General features: G+C 38.0%; 1 protein-coding gene and 1 long non-coding RNA gene across 2 annotated transcripts in view; one reads left to right on the top strand and one right to left on the bottom strand.

Annotated features, from left to right (window-relative positions):
• The window catches only part of LOC117330636 (integrator complex subunit 13-like), a 183208-nt gene extending 169292 nt beyond the window's left edge, over positions 1 to 13916 (top strand). Inside the window, exons 13-17 of the mRNA XM_033889069.1 lie at positions 1179 to 1336; positions 1494 to 1709; positions 2252 to 2361; positions 2762 to 2906; positions 13208 to 13916. Of these exons, the coding sequence (XP_033744960.1) occupies positions 1179 to 1336; positions 1494 to 1709; positions 2252 to 2361; positions 2762 to 2906; positions 13208 to 13226 (648 nt within the window). The 3' untranslated portion in view covers positions 13227 to 13916. The remainder of the gene's footprint in view (positions 1 to 1178; positions 1337 to 1493; positions 1710 to 2251; positions 2362 to 2761; positions 2907 to 13207) is intronic.
• On the bottom strand, positions 5591 to 11352 carry LOC117330639. The gene is made up of 2 exons (XR_004533377.1): positions 11068 to 11352; positions 5591 to 6001 (listed from the first exon to the last, which is right to left on the bottom strand). It is a non-coding gene; the product is annotated as an uncharacterized LOC117330639 (long non-coding RNA).
• Positions 13917 to 17092: the final 3176 nt, after the last annotated feature.

Here is a 17092-nt window from a genome sequence, read left to right as displayed (position 1 = left end):
TTAGATTATTGGGTAGACAAGTCATTGGAGAATTGGGATTCCTTAGATAATTGGGTAGACAGGTCATTGGAGAATTGGGATCCCTTAGATTATTTGGTAGACAGGTCATAGGAGAATTGGAATCCCTTAGATTATTGGTGAGACAGGTCATTGGAGAATTGGGATCCCTTAGATTATTGGGTAGACAGGTCATTGGAGAATTGGGATTCCTTAGATTATTGGGTAGACAAGTCATTGGAGAATTGGGATCCCTTAGATTATTGGGTAGACAGGTCATTGGAGAATTGGGATCCCTTAGATTATTGGGTAGACAGGTCATAGGAGAATTGGAATCCCTTAGATTATTGGGTAGACAAGTCATTGAAGAATTGGGATTCCTTAGATCATTGGTGAGACAAGTTATTGGAGAATAGGGATCACTTAGATTATTTGTGAATCAGGTCATTGCAGAATCAGCTCCCACAGAATATTGGTGAATCAGGTCATTGGAGAATTAGGATTTGTACCGTAATAGGTGATAAACATATTGTACCAACAATGTAAATCTAGATATGAATTGTATTAAAATGTAAAGCTTCACTTTCTCATTCTATTCTTTTAATATGGGCTGGAAAGGTGGCTTACTCGAGGATGTTCTTTTTTTTTAAGTCCTACTATTCTCTGACTATATAGGGCCATGTACCCAAGGACTGGTCTCATTTCAGTTTATATCGAAGAGATAGCACTCTAAAGTAAACAAGACAATAAATTTGCAAAATGGACAAATCAGTTAGCTTTAGGGTGAAAGAGTCTGTCATTGCCATGGCTGCCATTGTGGCTTTTAATTGATTGAGCATCCGCCTTACTCACCTGATCTCGCTCCATCAGACTTCATCTATTTCCAAAACTGAAAACAGCTATTTCAGAAAGTGTTCAGTCTGATGATGATGTCATACATGCAGTGGATGACTTTCTGAACAGCCAGGGAAAGGAGTTCTATAAAAGTGGCATTGAGGCCCTTAAACACCGCTGGCAAAAATGTATAGATACTGAAGGGGATTAGGTTGAAAAATAATACATGTCCAGCAATATGAAGCTCACAACTTATCAATCAGTCCTCGTATATATGTAGATGAATTAGTATACTTACACTGAAGTGATATTATTTCTGGTAATAGTCATGCTTCCTTTATTTACAGCACATCGACCCACTGCCCACTCTGATTGTTAAGGAGACTTTGGACGAGGATGACGTCATTGAGTGCCGCAAAGCCATCTACCACGTTGTCGGAATGGAAAGTCGAAATGAGGCTCTGCCCATAACATCAAGTGGTTCCCGGGCGAAAGGCCCTAAAAGGTAAACAAAATCAAACAAAACGTTAGGCTGAGTTGCATTGTTCCCAAACAAGAAGAGAAATGCTTATAAAGGACATAGGTTCAGTAGACACAATGTAAATCTACGCTGTATATAAAAATATTATAATATTTATGTAAAAGTTGTTTTGATTGGACAGGGATGAGCAGTACAGACAGATGTGGTCAGAGCTTGAGTCGTTGGTGAGTGCACATGCCTCGACGTCATCCATGCATCAACGAATTCTTGATTGCATCTTAGACTGTAAGAAACCTGACGACACCAAACCATCACCAAGGAAAGGAGAAAAGTTGGTAAAGGAGGAGAAAATGGATGTTGAGAGCCAGGCAGAGCAGTCGTGGAAGGAATTGGAAAAGTAACGTAGAACATTTGTCGCATTTTTATTTTGAAATACTAATTTTTCCTCACAACATAATATTCACATATACCAGCATATTTTAAACATTTATCATTTGGACAAGGATTTATTAGGTTCTGTTCAGGAAGTCCTTTTAACATGTAGATGAATGGGCATAAGGACAAGTACATGTATTTCAATACCTGGTAGCTTATTCTAACTCCCAATAGTAGGTATTTGGGGTAGTCTTGTGTATCTGGATGCTTATCTTCTGAGTGCTTGTATTAGATAGTGTCTTCAATTTGCTTTTGATGTGGCATGTCTGTATAGCCATAGGCCATCTGATCAAGGCAGTTGTTGTCATCATGTTTGCTGGTCATACCTTTATTTCTTCAGCAAGTGTTTAGTGAATGAAAAATCACAGCCAATCTCTTGTAAGAAATTAACTCAAGTGAAAGTTATGACATCATTTTGTGCTGAAAGTAATATGTTCAAAGTGGGAAAAAATAATGGGAGTTCCAAAAAAATGTATATATTAATATGTAGCATTCTATTTATAGATACCAGAAGATGACTGAGCGGGAGAAACAGGATGCTAACAAAGCAGACTCTGCCCCACAACCAAAACGTCAGAGGACTGGGCTAGAGGGCCCCTTCACCACATCTGGAGGTAACCTCTCTACTGTACTAATAGAGTTTTTCAATACTCTTGATCCATCCTCCATCTCCACAATCTTGACTTTATCAAGCTGAAATTAAAAAAATATATTGTAAGTGCTGGCTCTAGAATTTCAATAGGTGGAATAAGTTAGTGTAAAATCACTTTGGTATATTTTACAAAATCTTAGGAATTAGTGTCCAGTTTCAAGGATAAGAGTAACATGATATGAAGTATTTTTGAAATACTGCAAATATTATCTGTTTACACATCTGATTTATCACCACATTGGTTGTTGCTGTTCTGGCCGAGTACACAAAGGTCAACTCGAATAAACCCTCGTCCATATAAGATCTGTTTTAAACTCTGGTGGTGTGTCTCAGTACTAAAAGACATTTTTTCTAAAATATAGCAGGTCCACAGAACCTCCTCTCCCTGTGGACCAATCGGATCAAGACAGTACATTCTCGCAGACATGAGGAGTTTGCAGGTCGACAGGAAAGTGATGGAGTTGTTGCAGAGCTATACAAACACATGAATGAGCCTAAAGAGACTGGGTAGGTAACTTTAAGACTTCATTAATATTGTAAAATGTGTATTTATGCCCTTAAAACACCCTTTTACACTTAGAGGCTTGGTTTCAAAATGGCCTAAGAAGCAAATACGATAGCTTGTATATGTTATGGGTAGCCTGTGTAGTCCTACACTTACAAATAGGCATTTAAGTCCAAACATGTACATCCACAAAAATGCTGGGCCCTATACTATTTGTGCCAAAAAAGAAAAAAAAATGTATGGTTTGGGGCGAAAAGGCTGCAATATTATTTCTTCATTCTTTTGAGAAAACTAAACATGAATATGCTGATAATAACTTGTTAGATATCATAAATGCAATGCAAGAAGTTATATTTTTGAATACATTAGGAACAGGAGATAAAGAAAGTGATCGATGTTGAGTAAGAACATGCTCTTTTTACATTAAGCGAAAGAACCAAAGTACAAATTCCTATTACAGTCCATTCGTAATCATGTGCTTAACAAATATCTTCAAACAGTATGAAATAAATTGCCCAAAAATAGTAACCAGGAGTTTTGTGCAAACTAATTAAAATAAATTGACAATTCTTAAAGAAATAAGCATGGGGAAAATCTGTTTTGCTTTGAAATATTGTAAAGTGAACTGAAATAAATTGTTTTTACTTGATTTTATTAGTAGACATGGACTGACTCCTACACTAATAGCTCACTAAAGTGAAATTTCCACTTTCGAAATGGCAGTACCATTCACGAATTACCAGAAAAAGTAAATGTTCTTAAAGCTGCTTAATCAATTTTCTGACAAGAATGCTACATATGTTGGTTTACACATTAAACCACCTAATCTGGAATCGAATATGGCTTCCTCGTCCTAGAATCTGATTGGCCATGTCAGTGTTAGTCTGCATCGAAGTTCCGATTGTCCCAAATCAACCATACCTCATACCTAATACCAGAAAATTGACGATTGATAGCGAAATCTACATTACTTGAGGTTTGGCTTAAACCTATAGACCTTTGGATGCAAAGGGTTAGTGGTTTCCAAATGCATGTAGTATCCTAAATGGTATGGAATACTGGCTACATGGGCACATACCCCCATGGTTCTCTGTTCAATAGGACACAGGCAATTATAATCCTTTATCGGATTAATGGTGTCGAAGCTGTCATGCTGGATCCAAACATTGTACTTTACACTGCTCTTATGCCTTGAGGGGATCTGACATCCTATGAGACTGATATATCCAGATTTCATAGTCACCATCATCAGTGAGGTGCTCACTAATTTAGCCAGCTGCCAGTGATATTTGGTATGTGCCAAAGGATATTGTCCGAAGGTATTCCACTTCTAACTTTGGAAGGTCACAATTATCTGCAGTCGCATCTAGTTTGACAAATAGTGACTCGGCCTTTCTTGTAAGATCTGGCTCATCTTTCACACGCTGAACTAAGGTGTTGCAAACACTAAGACGCTTTCATTTTGTCAGCCAGCACCATATTTTCTGTGTCTTGCTCTGGTGTTCAAACATGCTCAAACATGTATCTGTCCTCGGATAGCTTGAGACAGGATGTTACTATTCTAACGAGTGGCTCAATGGCATCAATGAAATAGTTGGAAGCAAGTTGTTTTGAAAAAAAACAGCATTTGCCTGGATCGTCCATGATATGACTCCACTACCCATCTGGATTTAATTATGAATCTATCAAGTTGAGCTTGTAGGTCATCATCATGTTGAGTCTGCCCAGGTTTTAGATAAGACAACTTTGTTGTCAAACCACATGATTCCAAAACATCCCTAAACCATCCATCAATAACGACATTGTCATCTTTCTCCAGCCAGGAGAGACCATCAACGATGGCTTTTCAATCTTCGATCATTATCGCTTCCAGGAAAAGGCACGACTATGTCTAGAATGTAACCATCAGGCAGGACTAAGCTCATGAACTTGAAATAGTTCTGCTTCTTCTTACAGCAGGAGATTCTCTGGAGATTATGATCAGAACTCTTAAGAATAAAGATATAGGTACCGTCAAATATGACAGTTGCCTGCTTGCCAAAAATGCTTCGGCGAACACTGTGTTGTGCTCCAGAATGTTTTCTCTTGTAAGGTGTGAACAATGGAACAATGCATGTAGTTATGTCGGATGCTTTGAAGTATTATCGATATACTGGAAACTGACATGTTAAAAAGAGTTGAACACTGATTCAATGATATGTCCGTATTCATTTTAACCCAGAGCAACAGTAGTGCATCCTTGTGGTCTGGAGTGTAAATACCATGCAGCGTAAATAGAGAAAGAACATTGTGAAAGACTTTTTAGAAACTGTTCTTGTCCAACCTGTCCAAGCTTTACAATCTGTATCATCCAGAGGGGAGAAACGCATATTAAAGGAAGACTTATACTTTGAAAGCATATGTGATATTTCCAAAAGACCATTGATGACTTCCTTTGATCTTGCAGGTAGCTTGAAAGTCAACATTTCTCTTTCGTCAGTGCAAATTTTAACATTAGAGTTAAGATTTTTTTTCTCTGAGATGATGTGAACAAATATGTGAGGACCAAGAACACCACAGTGTGACGAAAGATGAGGTGGTGTTTTGTGCGCTTGGGCAAAATGGCAGAGATTTTATTGAAACTCTTTATTCATAATTTGCATTTGGCGTAGAAAGACTGACCATACAATAGATCCTATATGGATAATGAGAATATTAATTTAGTTTAATATGTTATTAATACTTTGAGTGGTGGGCAATTTTATCTGCATAAAATTACAAGGGAGTCTAGATCTCATTACACCAGTAACCAGATCCCTCACTAGTAGGGGTCCAGCTTGCTTTACATTAACTGCTACAGTTGTGTAAATAAAGGGTCAGCTGGCATCTGGGACACCAACTGTGAACAGGGCCACATACATTACATAAAGCAGGCCTCACCCTGATCAAATAGCAGATGACTAAATTTGGTTATATGTAATCTGTTTGACCAATGGGATGGACACTTCCCTGCTAGAGTGAACCCCCATAGGGGAAACAGTCAGCAGACTGTTCCCCTCCTACATGCTGGTCACTTCAGAATTTTCTAGCAAAGCTTCAGCAGCAGGATTTCTCTAACCTGAGATTTCTTTACTATACATGTTTACTGATGGACACATTTTGTCCATACTGTAATATTAGCAGTACTCGATGATACCATAGGCCATTAACCTCATTGGAAATCACAGTTTTTCATTGCTTCCGAAAACACAAACAGGACACAAGCGTGCCCTATCGCAGCAGCAAGATGAGTATAAATGCAGAACCTACACCTGGCAGCAGTAGGCACATGGAGGAGCATGAATTATCTGATGAGGACCGCGTTAGAATATGGGGAAAGCGGATGAAGCTATCTGATGTAACGATCAAACTGCTGATCACACATGGGTTTGATTCCATGGAGGCTCTGTCCCAATATGCACCAGAGGATCTGCCAAAGCAAAAAATTACTAATGGACAGGCTAAACTTTTGAATAGTGCAGTTAGAAAAACATTTTCTGACAAAACAACAGACATTGCAGTGTGTTCCGAGGAAACGGATGCTGACACCCCTTTTAATACACAACCCCAACCCCAACCAGAAATGGATGTAGCGGCGGCTGGTGTTGACCAAGTCAACCAGGATGATGTATTCATCCAAACTGTACTACGGCAGCTGGAATCTGGACAGGGAACACGAACAGGTTCAACCAGGAATATACCAGCCACTCATGGAGCTCCACCACCTACAGGTAAGGGTACAGCATGTACACTATCATGGCAGGACCCACAAATTTATTTTAAAAATGCTGCCAATCCTAAACGGCAGAATTTTTATGATATTCTTGACTTTGTAAATTCTGACGGGTCCCCTACTGAGGAAGTGGTATCTGGACTACCTAACGGTCAGTCATTGGTACTTAAAGCAGGCCCCAAAAAATTTAAAATTGAGAATATCTCTCAAAATCAATGGTCTTTGGCAAATTTGGCAATTCTGTACAAGTTAGTTGAAGAAGGTGCGCTTGCTCAGGACCAAATCTTTGACTATTTGTCCTATACATACAAAGTATTTCAACTATTGGCCAGTTTTGACCAAACCTCCGTATTTCTTGTGGACAGGGAGTACCGCAGACTCCAAAATACCCACAATTTTCGATGGGGTACAGATATCCCGCATCTTCAAACGGTGCATTTAAAACATAGGACATCAAAGCCAAATGTCACTAATCCAGCATCCAAGGCATATCCAAACCCAAAAACGCCCCAGGGTGTTGAAATTTGTCGACTCTTTAATAGTCGAAAGGGATGCTGGCTTCATTCTTGCAAATATGAGCATGTTTGTTTTGTCAAGAATTGTGGCCAAAAACACCCTGCTTTTTCTCATCCTCATGGGGATGTGGCTAAGCCAAAAAACTTGTAAGGGTCCCTACTGCTGGCATTGACAAGTGTCGGACAGCATGGGAGAGTGAACTAACAGGAGATAAAGACAAACATTTCATTCTCTCCGGCTTAAAATATGGATTTGACATCATAGATCCAGATACCAACCCTAGCCCTGTAGAATGTCTTAATCATCCATCAGCGTCTACTAAAAGTGATTTGTATGATAAAGCTACAGCACAAATTAACACAGAAATTGAGAATGGCAATTATATACAGGTTGACCAGGCTGCACTGATTGTCAGTCCGATCGCTGTCATACCAAAATCAGACGGCGGAGTAAGACTGATTCATGACTGTAGTAAACCCACAGGCCTTGCTGTTAATGATTATGTATCGGAACTAGACAAACAGAGGTTTCAATCCGTTGATGATGCAGTCAAACTTGTTACGCCATTTTGCTATATGGCAAAGGTGGACCTTAAGTCCGCTTACAGGTCGGTCCCCATAAGCAAACACAGCCAAAAGGTTACTGGTCTTAAATGGGAATTCAAAGATGGCCCAAGATATTTAGTAGATACAAAATTACCTTTCGGTTCCAAATCGGCTCCTGGCATTTTTCACCGGCTCTCCCAGTCTGTCCGACGCATGATGCGAAGGAAAGGTTTCAAGATTGTTGCTTATCTTGATGACTTCTTCTTATGTGAAACTACTAAAAGCAAATGTTTAACAGCATTAAACACTTTACTGGGCCTGCTCAGGAAGCTAGGTTTCATGATCAGCTGGGCTAAGGTAATCGGTCCCACTCAAAAGCTTACCTTCTTAGGTATAGAAATTGACTCAGCCACAATGTCAACCAGGCTTCCTGATGCAAAACTGCTGGCTTTGAGAGAGGAATTGGCTTCCTTCTCATCTAAACTTAGGGCATCTAAAAAACAACTGCAATCCCTTGCTGGGAAATTGAATTGGGCAGCATCTGTAATTTATGGTGGGAGATGTTTCCTGCGCAGAATTCTCAATGCTATCTGCACGCTCAAGCACAAAGCTCACAAAATCCGCCTTGTTGGTGAGATTCGGCAGGACATAGATTGGTGGCTACAATTTATGTCCACTTTCAATGGCAAGTCATTTTTGTTGGACAAGCGTCCCATTACTGACATCCACACAGATGCCTGTGTAGACGGGGGAGGGGGCTGTCTGGGAAACGACTGGTTTTATGCAAACTGGCAACAGGATTTCCCAGATATAATGCCCCTGCACATTAATGAAAAGGAGGTGTTTGCAGTTACTTTGGCAGTAACTAGATGGGCACCTCTACTGCGTAATCGGCGCATTTTGATTCACTCAGATAACATGGTCACAGTTAATTGCATTAATAAAGGTACATCACGTAATGAAACTATCATGCACTCACTACGTACTTTCTTTTGGCTCTCTGCATATTACAATTTCCATATCACAGCCTGCCACATTCCTGGTAAGCATAATGTGACTGCTGATACTGTCTCACGCCTGAGTGAGTCATCCTTCTTCTGGGAGTGGTTAGCAGCCATAGCCACCCCTTACAGATCAGTTGATCTTACAGCTCACATGTCCTCAAAGGCTTTTCACTCTCTGTTATCCAGGCACGGGACGACAACCGAGCAACCTAGATAGTTTGGATGCTACAGTCAACCATTTTAGGCTGAACACATTTGCACCATCGACAAAGAAGACATATATTCTCAATATCTTTGTGCATATCTCACGTTTTGTAACACATTTAACATCAAGATGGTACCCATTTCTGCTTTTGACCTTGGCCGCTATGTAGCCTACCTTTCACATCGCCTCTGCTTTGTATCAATACGCAATTATCTGTCAGTTGTCCGATTACTTCATATTGAGGCAGGTTATAGTAACCCTCTACAATCCCACTATATCAATTCAGTGTTAAAAGGGGCTAGACGTGTCCTGGGAGATCAGTCATCTCCCAAACTGCCCATCACCCCAGCCATACTGTTAAGTATTCTAAAACAGTTAGACTTAAGTTGTCCAGCAGATATTACCTTTTGGGCAGCATGCACAGTTGCATTTTTCTTCTTCTTCAGGAAATCAAATCTTTTCCCCCCACCAAAATCAGTGTTTACTCCAGGTATTCACCTATGCAGGGACTCTGTGGTCTTTACACCTGAGGGGGCTGTACTATCTGTCAATTGGACTAAAACTATCCAATTTCGTCAGCGTACCTTGGCTATCCCCCTACCCCGCATTAATAGATCACCCCTATGCCCAGCACAAGCACTCCTGTTGTCATTCAAAATATCTCCAACATCTTCTTATGTTTGCCCTCTCTTCATGTATAGACAAGGTGAAAAGTTGTTACCGCTAACGTATGCAATGTTCATATCCCGCTTGAAACAATGCTTAGCCACTGCGGGACTTGATCCCAGCTTATATTCTGGACATAGCTTCAGACAGGGTGGTGCTACCTTTGCCTTAGAGTGTGGTCTCTCTCCAGACATGATTCAATCTCAAGGGGACTGGAAAAGCCTGGCTTACCAGAGATATCTTGACCCTTCTCTCTCAGCAAGGCATTTAGTTGTCAAAACAATGGCATCCCACATTAGGGAGCTTAATTTATAGTAGTTACCAGTTGGGAGTCCTTACAAAGCAAACTTTTCTTGAATCTGTGGTTTTATACTTAGTAGGGACCTGTCAGAATATAGAACAGGGGAGGTCAGTATTGCCTGCTCCCCTAACTATTACTTTTATTATATGTACAAGTTTTAAAGGTCAATTATACTGCCTGAGGTATTAATTAAGATATACATGCTGTGCCCTATCCTTCAGGGTTTCTGAGACTTTAATTAACCATTTCTGTGTGTAACTGGTGTTTTCCATAGAGAGTTGTCTGCACATGTACAGGAACAGTTTGGAGACATTTGTGTTTATTCCATGGACATAGCTATATAGTTGGTCTGTACACAGTGAACAATACGTGATTATGAGACAGTGTTTATCCCATGGATATAAACCACCAGCACATATAGTGAATGGAAACACTGTTACACAATTTGATTTGCTTTATGATATTGAATGCTAACTACTTATGTCTAAATTTTATGCAATGTATATAAACGTTTATACAAATATTAGACCTACTACTACATAACAGGTTGGTTTGGGTGATTTGGAGGACCATAGTTTAAGTTTTAACTACAAAAAATAATGATATTGCTTATTGTTATTTTACTCTGTTATAATTATGTATTATGCAAATAAATCATGGTCTGAAGTTCACCCAAACCAATTTGTATGTTATTTATATTTAGTATATTGTAATATGTTTTCTATATCTCTTAAGCCAGCATTTCTACCAGGAAATTGGATTAATGAGAATATTAATTTAGTTTAATATGTTATTAATACTATGAGTGGTGGGCAATTTTATCTGCATAAAATTACAAGGGAGTCTAGATCTCATTACACCAGTAACCAGATCCCTCACTAGTAGGGGTCCAGCTTGCTTTACATTAACTGCTACAGTTGTGTAAATAAAGGGTCAGCTGGCATCTGGGACACCAACTGTGAACAGGGCCACATACATTACATAAAGCAGGCCTCACCCTGATCAAATAGCAGATGACTAAATTTGGTTATATGTAATCTGTTTGACCAATGGGATGGACACTTCCCTGCTAGAGTGAACCCCCATAGGGGAAACAGTCAGCAGACTGTTCCCCTCCTACATGCTGGTCACTTCAGAATTTTCTAGCAAAGCTTCAGCAGCAGGATTTCTCTAACCTGAGATTTCCCACCCGCCCACCCTCAAATCATCATTCACCATTAAATCTATTTATGTGTAGTTTTAGTATTTGTTAACTTGTAGTGTATAGTGATTAGTGTAGTAGGAGGACCATAGTTTAAGTTTTAACTACAAAAAATAATGATATTGCTTATTGTTATTTTACTCTGTTATAATTATGTATTATGCAAATAAATCATGGTCTGAAGTTCACCCAAACCAATTTGTATGTTATTTATATTTAGTATATTGTAATATGTTTTCTATATCTCTTAAGCCAGCATTTCTACCAGGAAATTGGATTAATAATGGGATATTCCGCCACGCAGCATCAAGATGTTTTGATCATCAGGTTGTTGCTTTCGTTTCTGATAATTCTTGAAACACTTGCCAATCTGTTGATCATCAGCAGTTATTGTCATCTGCTTTTAAAACATCAAGCAACCCACTGTGCTGGGGAAGTTTCTAGCAGATTTTTAGCTTTAATGTCTCTCCTGAAATGACTTCACAGCCTGCACCTACATGTCTATCTCTTATTGCGAGAACGGTACTGTATCGGGTGTTTAAAGTCTCCGTCAGACGTGATTTTATACATAGGAGAGAATCTCTTTAATATCACATTTCAAATCATGGACATAGAGATTTGCTTGAAGAAAACTTTAAAGTTATGTCTAAAGAACAAAGAGATTGTGGTATACGGGGTATATTGTTGTAATTTTCTTTTAGTCACTATCGGTCATGTTTTTTATGCGTAGTACGGTATGTTGAAACTTTATGAAAGGTACATGTGTGCATTTAGGTTGGGAGTGTAACAGGGTGATCTGTTATGTCCACTATTGTTAAACAAGTCATTGGGGATGTACACATCAAAGCAAAAAATCAACACTTTGCACAAAAAGTAAAGTTTTGATGGTGATAAAGCTCTCCATACGCTAAATTGTTTCGAATGGACTGAATATATGGAAGACATTCAATATGTTACTTATTCACATTTTTTCCTCGAAATGCTTAAAACATAAGTAATATCGGCGGTTTGCTTACTGTTTCAGTATTTTAATATTTTGTTTATGGTTTAAACTTTCCTAATTTGTTAAGATAAAAAAATATGTTTTATCTGTTTTGTGACAATCTGCGTTCTTAAGTTAGTAATTCAGTTACGTAATAAGTTAATTAGGCAAGTGCATCATCGTTTAATTTGTATACCTAACCAAGGAACAACTTTGATGGCACAAAGCAATGTATCGGTGAATGGTCTCTAAGGGTTAAAAAAAACCTTTTGGACGATCCCTTTGGGAAATTAACAATACTGGAATCACCACCTTTGAAGGCCCTTTACCAAAACATTGATCACTGTGGGTCAGTTACGCTGTCTGACAGTCTTAATATATCGTTGTGTTACACAATGAGTAAGATACTTTAGTAATGTACAGAGCAAGAAATTTAACAGCTATCATACAGAATCTCATACAAAACATCAGAAACAGAATCTCATACAAAACATCAGAAACAGATTCTCATACGTGTACAAAACATCCAAAACAGAATATCATACAGAACATCCGAAACAGAATTTCATACTGAACATCTGAAACAGAATATCATACAGAACACCTGAAACAGAATATCATACAGAACATCCGAAACAGAATCTCATACAGAACATCAAAAATAGACTATCATACAAAACCTACGAAACAGAACCTCATACAAACATCTGAAACAAAATACCATATTATAACAGACACTAAAGTCTAGTGCATATTCGAATTTTTACAGATTACCACATTGATGAATTGGCGCGTCAAAATTATTTTATATAGAAACAATATAAAACGTGCAATTATGATTCAGCGTAATGCTTCTAACGCGAAAAACACTAAAATAAGATAACCTCTCTTAAAGATGTACGTTTACAGTAAGATAAATAATATTTTGTGAACGTGTCTACTCTTTTATATGGAAAGTTGTTACGATTCCTATTATAAGTTTATTTTCGTGGATCTGCTGTTTATGTCTTTAGTATTGCTATATACATTGATGTATATGTACACAATTTATCTTCTGATGAATCTATCAGCTGTGCCTTATACGTATTCCTATGGCATACATAAAAATAATGCTCCTTTGTCTATGTTTCAGAGAGCAGACAAAGATATAATATCTTGGACATGTACATTAGGACCAACACGGATCACCGACAAAATCTTCGGAGAAGAAGGAAACAAACAAAAATCTGAAGAATGTGGAGGGAATGACCTTTGTAGAACAATAGAAGACTCATTTGATCAACTTTATTTCGTAACTTAACAAGTAGCCGTCAAAATAAATTGTCCGCGGAAAGGTCGAAGACCATAATAGTGGACGTAAAATTCGTCGAATAAAATATTTATAGAGGATAGAAAAAGACAGCAGCAAGATAACTATATATAAATGACATTTAGATATCGGTTACAGTCTGTATTGTTGAATCGTCTGTATCATGAATCAATCAAAGTAAAATACCTTAATGTTTATCACCAGCTATAAAATATAGAAACGCCACATCTAGACTAACTACGTTACTGAAGAGGAACCCTGGATGTATCATTTTAAAGTGAATTTATCTGTTTTGTCGTGTTGAAACAAAAGTATTGAGAGTATGGTGTTGTGATATACTTACATGTTAATGATAGTACAGACGTTATAACCTCCACCAAACTCATAGTTTCATATTATCATGATCATGCAATAAAATTGGACTATCAACAATGATATGTTGCTGCTCATTAGTGTTTACCAGTCATATACCGATCACATATTTTGTGCATGTTTCATCATCAATTTATAATAAATATATCGACAAAAACAATGTGTTGTATTTGTGGTTTTTTTATATTTTTTTTTATATTTTTTGTTCATTGGCTACTTTGAAAAAAATTATAGCAGTGGACGTTAGTGAACAAAGCAGTCTAAGAAAGCAAAGATGATAGAAAAAACAGCAAACAGAAATAGAGGAGACACTCAGACCAAAACATTTTTAATTGATCTATAATTAATCAGATGAAGTTCTGAAAGGTACGCATTTCATGTCTCGCATGTCGCTATTTGGAATGTACAGATTGTGTATTGATTCTGCATGTCACATGTTCGTCTCTATAGAATCGGGGTTTCTGGAGATAGAATGATGTATTTACTGGTATCATGAAATTACATACCGTTTTCTGTAGGAACAATATCAATATACGCTTGTAAATTAGCATTCTACTCTAAAACAAAGAATATTGACATTCAAACGAAATTGCAATACTAATTGAAAATCTTCGAAATGCAGGCAATATACGCATAAATAATATAGCTTTGTATTGAGAATCTAACAAATGTTAAGAAGAATGAGATCTCTGCTTATTTCAGTATTTGGCCCAATCGTTTGTGATCGTTATGCTTTTCTGAATATGTAGGCTACATTCCTTAGGGTACGGCATAGTATAAAGAGAGAAAAAAATCCCTTTCCCACAGATTTGTTGTGGAAATCCTTCCTTATGTTGTTTTCTCACTATGGCTACTTCTAAGTTCCTTAAGTTCTCAATTGATGTTTGATAAAGCATTCGATATGCATGCGGGACAAAGTCAGTCGATTTGAAAATCTGGAATTTTCTTAACACAAAAGTAGTTTTCGTCGTCTTCCCCCTTCCGGAGTCATTAAAGTTATAAAGTCTTCATCTAGATATATATATAACCCTGTCACTCCAATAAGATGAGATTAGACCCGTGTTGACCTTCGCGACGAATAACAGCTGTAATCAGAGAGGCCATGGACACATTTATGACACACTGTTGGCGTATTATTACTATTATCCCAATAAACAAACTCGCATTGTATAGGTTTAACGTTATAATCAAGACGTTGTTAAGATTATCAAATAAATTCTGTAATATTCCAATTATCTTTGTGGATGAAATTCGTATGGAAAAAAATATATTTAGACAAAAGGATATGGAAATACATGTTTTCACGTATGTCGCTATTTTTGCATGTTCTAGATATTTCCTTTTCTTTTAATATATTCTTTCCGTTTGTCATTTATATTGACTCGTGTTGATGTCTTCAGTCCAACTGTCGTCTATTCCCTGGCATTGTTTGTCTCCACATGCCCCGTTGTATTTCCTCTCAATTCCCTATATATTGCCATTGTACCTATTGTAGAATTTCCTCTTGTTTTCCTGCCGGTTCGTTCCTTTTTCCTATCTTGCCTATCGTTTTGAGGTCTCATTAGTTCATCTTGTTCCGTACAATAGGGGTATCAACCCCGAGTTTCGTTTTGCCTCATTGTGTATGTGTCTGTACGTACATTCCTGAGCCACGAAAGGTTCGAGTAAACTATATAATTAGTAGGGAGCCACGAAAGGTTCGAGTAAACTTGTCTAATAAGTAGGGAGTCACGAAAGGTTCGAGTAAACTATCTAATTAGTAGGGAGACACGAAAGGTTGTAGTAAACTATATAATTAGAAGGGAGCCACGGAAGGTTTGAGTTAACTACAAAATGTATCTAATTAGTAGGGAGGCACGAAAGGTTCGGGTAAACTATCTAATTAGTAGGGAGTCACGAAAGGTTCGAGTAAACTATCTTATTAGTAGGGAGCCACGGAAGGTTCGAGTAAACTTGTCTAATTTGTAGGGAGCCACGAAAGGTTTGAATAAACTTTCTAATTAGTAGGGAGGCACGAAAGGTTCGGGTAAACTATATAATTAGTAGGGAGCCACGAAAGGTTCGAGTAAACTATATAATTAGTAGGGAGCCACGATGGGTTCGGTTAACTATATAATTAGTAGGGAGCCACGAAAGGTTGTAGTAAACTTGTCTAATTAGTAGGGAGCCACGAAAGGTTTGGGTAAACTGTCTAATTAGTAGGGAGCCAAGGAAGGTTCCAGTAAACTATCTAATTAGTAGAGGGTCACGAAAGGTTCGAGTAAACTATATAATTAGTAGGGAGCCACGAAAGGTTCGAGTAAACTTATCTTATAAGTAGGGAGCCACGATGGGTTCGGTTGACTATATAATTAGTAGGGAGCCACGAAAGGTTGTAGTAAACTTGTCTAATTAGTAGGGAGCCACGAAAGGTTTGGGTAAACTATCTAATTAGTAGGGAGCCAAGGAAGGTTCCAGTAAACTATCTAATTAGTAGGGAGCCACGAAAGGTTTAAGGAATCACGAAAGGTTTGAGTAAACTATCTAATTAGTAGGGAGCCACGAAAGGTTTGAGTAAACTATCTAATTAGTAGGGAGCCACGAAAGGTTTGAGTAAACTTGTCTAATTAGTATGGAGCCACGAAGGTTCGAGTAAACTATCTAATTAGTAGGGAGCCACGAAAGGTTCGAGTAAACTTGTCTAATTAGTAGGGAGCCACGAAAGGTTCGAGTAACTATCTAATTAGTAGGGAGTCAATTAAGGTTCGAGTAAACTTGTCTAATTAGTAGGGAGCCACGAAAGGTTCTAGTAAACTTGTCTAATTAGTAGGGAGCCACGAAAGGTTCGAGTAAACTTGTCTAATTAGTAGGGAGCCACGAAAGGTTCGAGTAAACTATCCAATTAGTAGGGAGCTGCAATGATACACCATAACAGCATGTTGTTTATACACTGTTCACAAATACAGGAAATATCAATCCATATACAGTCTTAATTGTACTTGTATTAATAACAGTGGGTTGGCGTGGTCAAGGATATATGCTAATAGTCGGATGGTACTGTCCAGATTAGTATCATTAAGGAGTATGTAATACACAAGGTTCAGATATGGGCTATCCTTTGAGACCAACTCTATTGACCAGCAGATAAGTACCAATACTGAAACATATTAACGGTATGATTGGTCGTTGTCCACTTCAGCATGAGGGAATACATGTTTATAGTTTTCACTGGCATAACTTCCTGTCCGAAGATTGTCCATTAAGTAAATTTATTCATGGCAGCGGTAAACAACCTATTTTTCAAATATCAGCATTTTTTTATGTGTACTTCAGTTTTGTTTGTTTCCTGTGTGCATT

Source organism: Pecten maximus, chromosome 7 (assembly GCF_902652985.1).
Source record: "Pecten maximus chromosome 7, xPecMax1.1, whole genome shotgun sequence".
Taxonomy (NCBI): Eukaryota; Metazoa; Mollusca; class Bivalvia; order Pectinida; family Pectinidae; genus Pecten; species Pecten maximus.
This window is presented reverse-complemented; position numbering and strand designations above follow the sequence as displayed.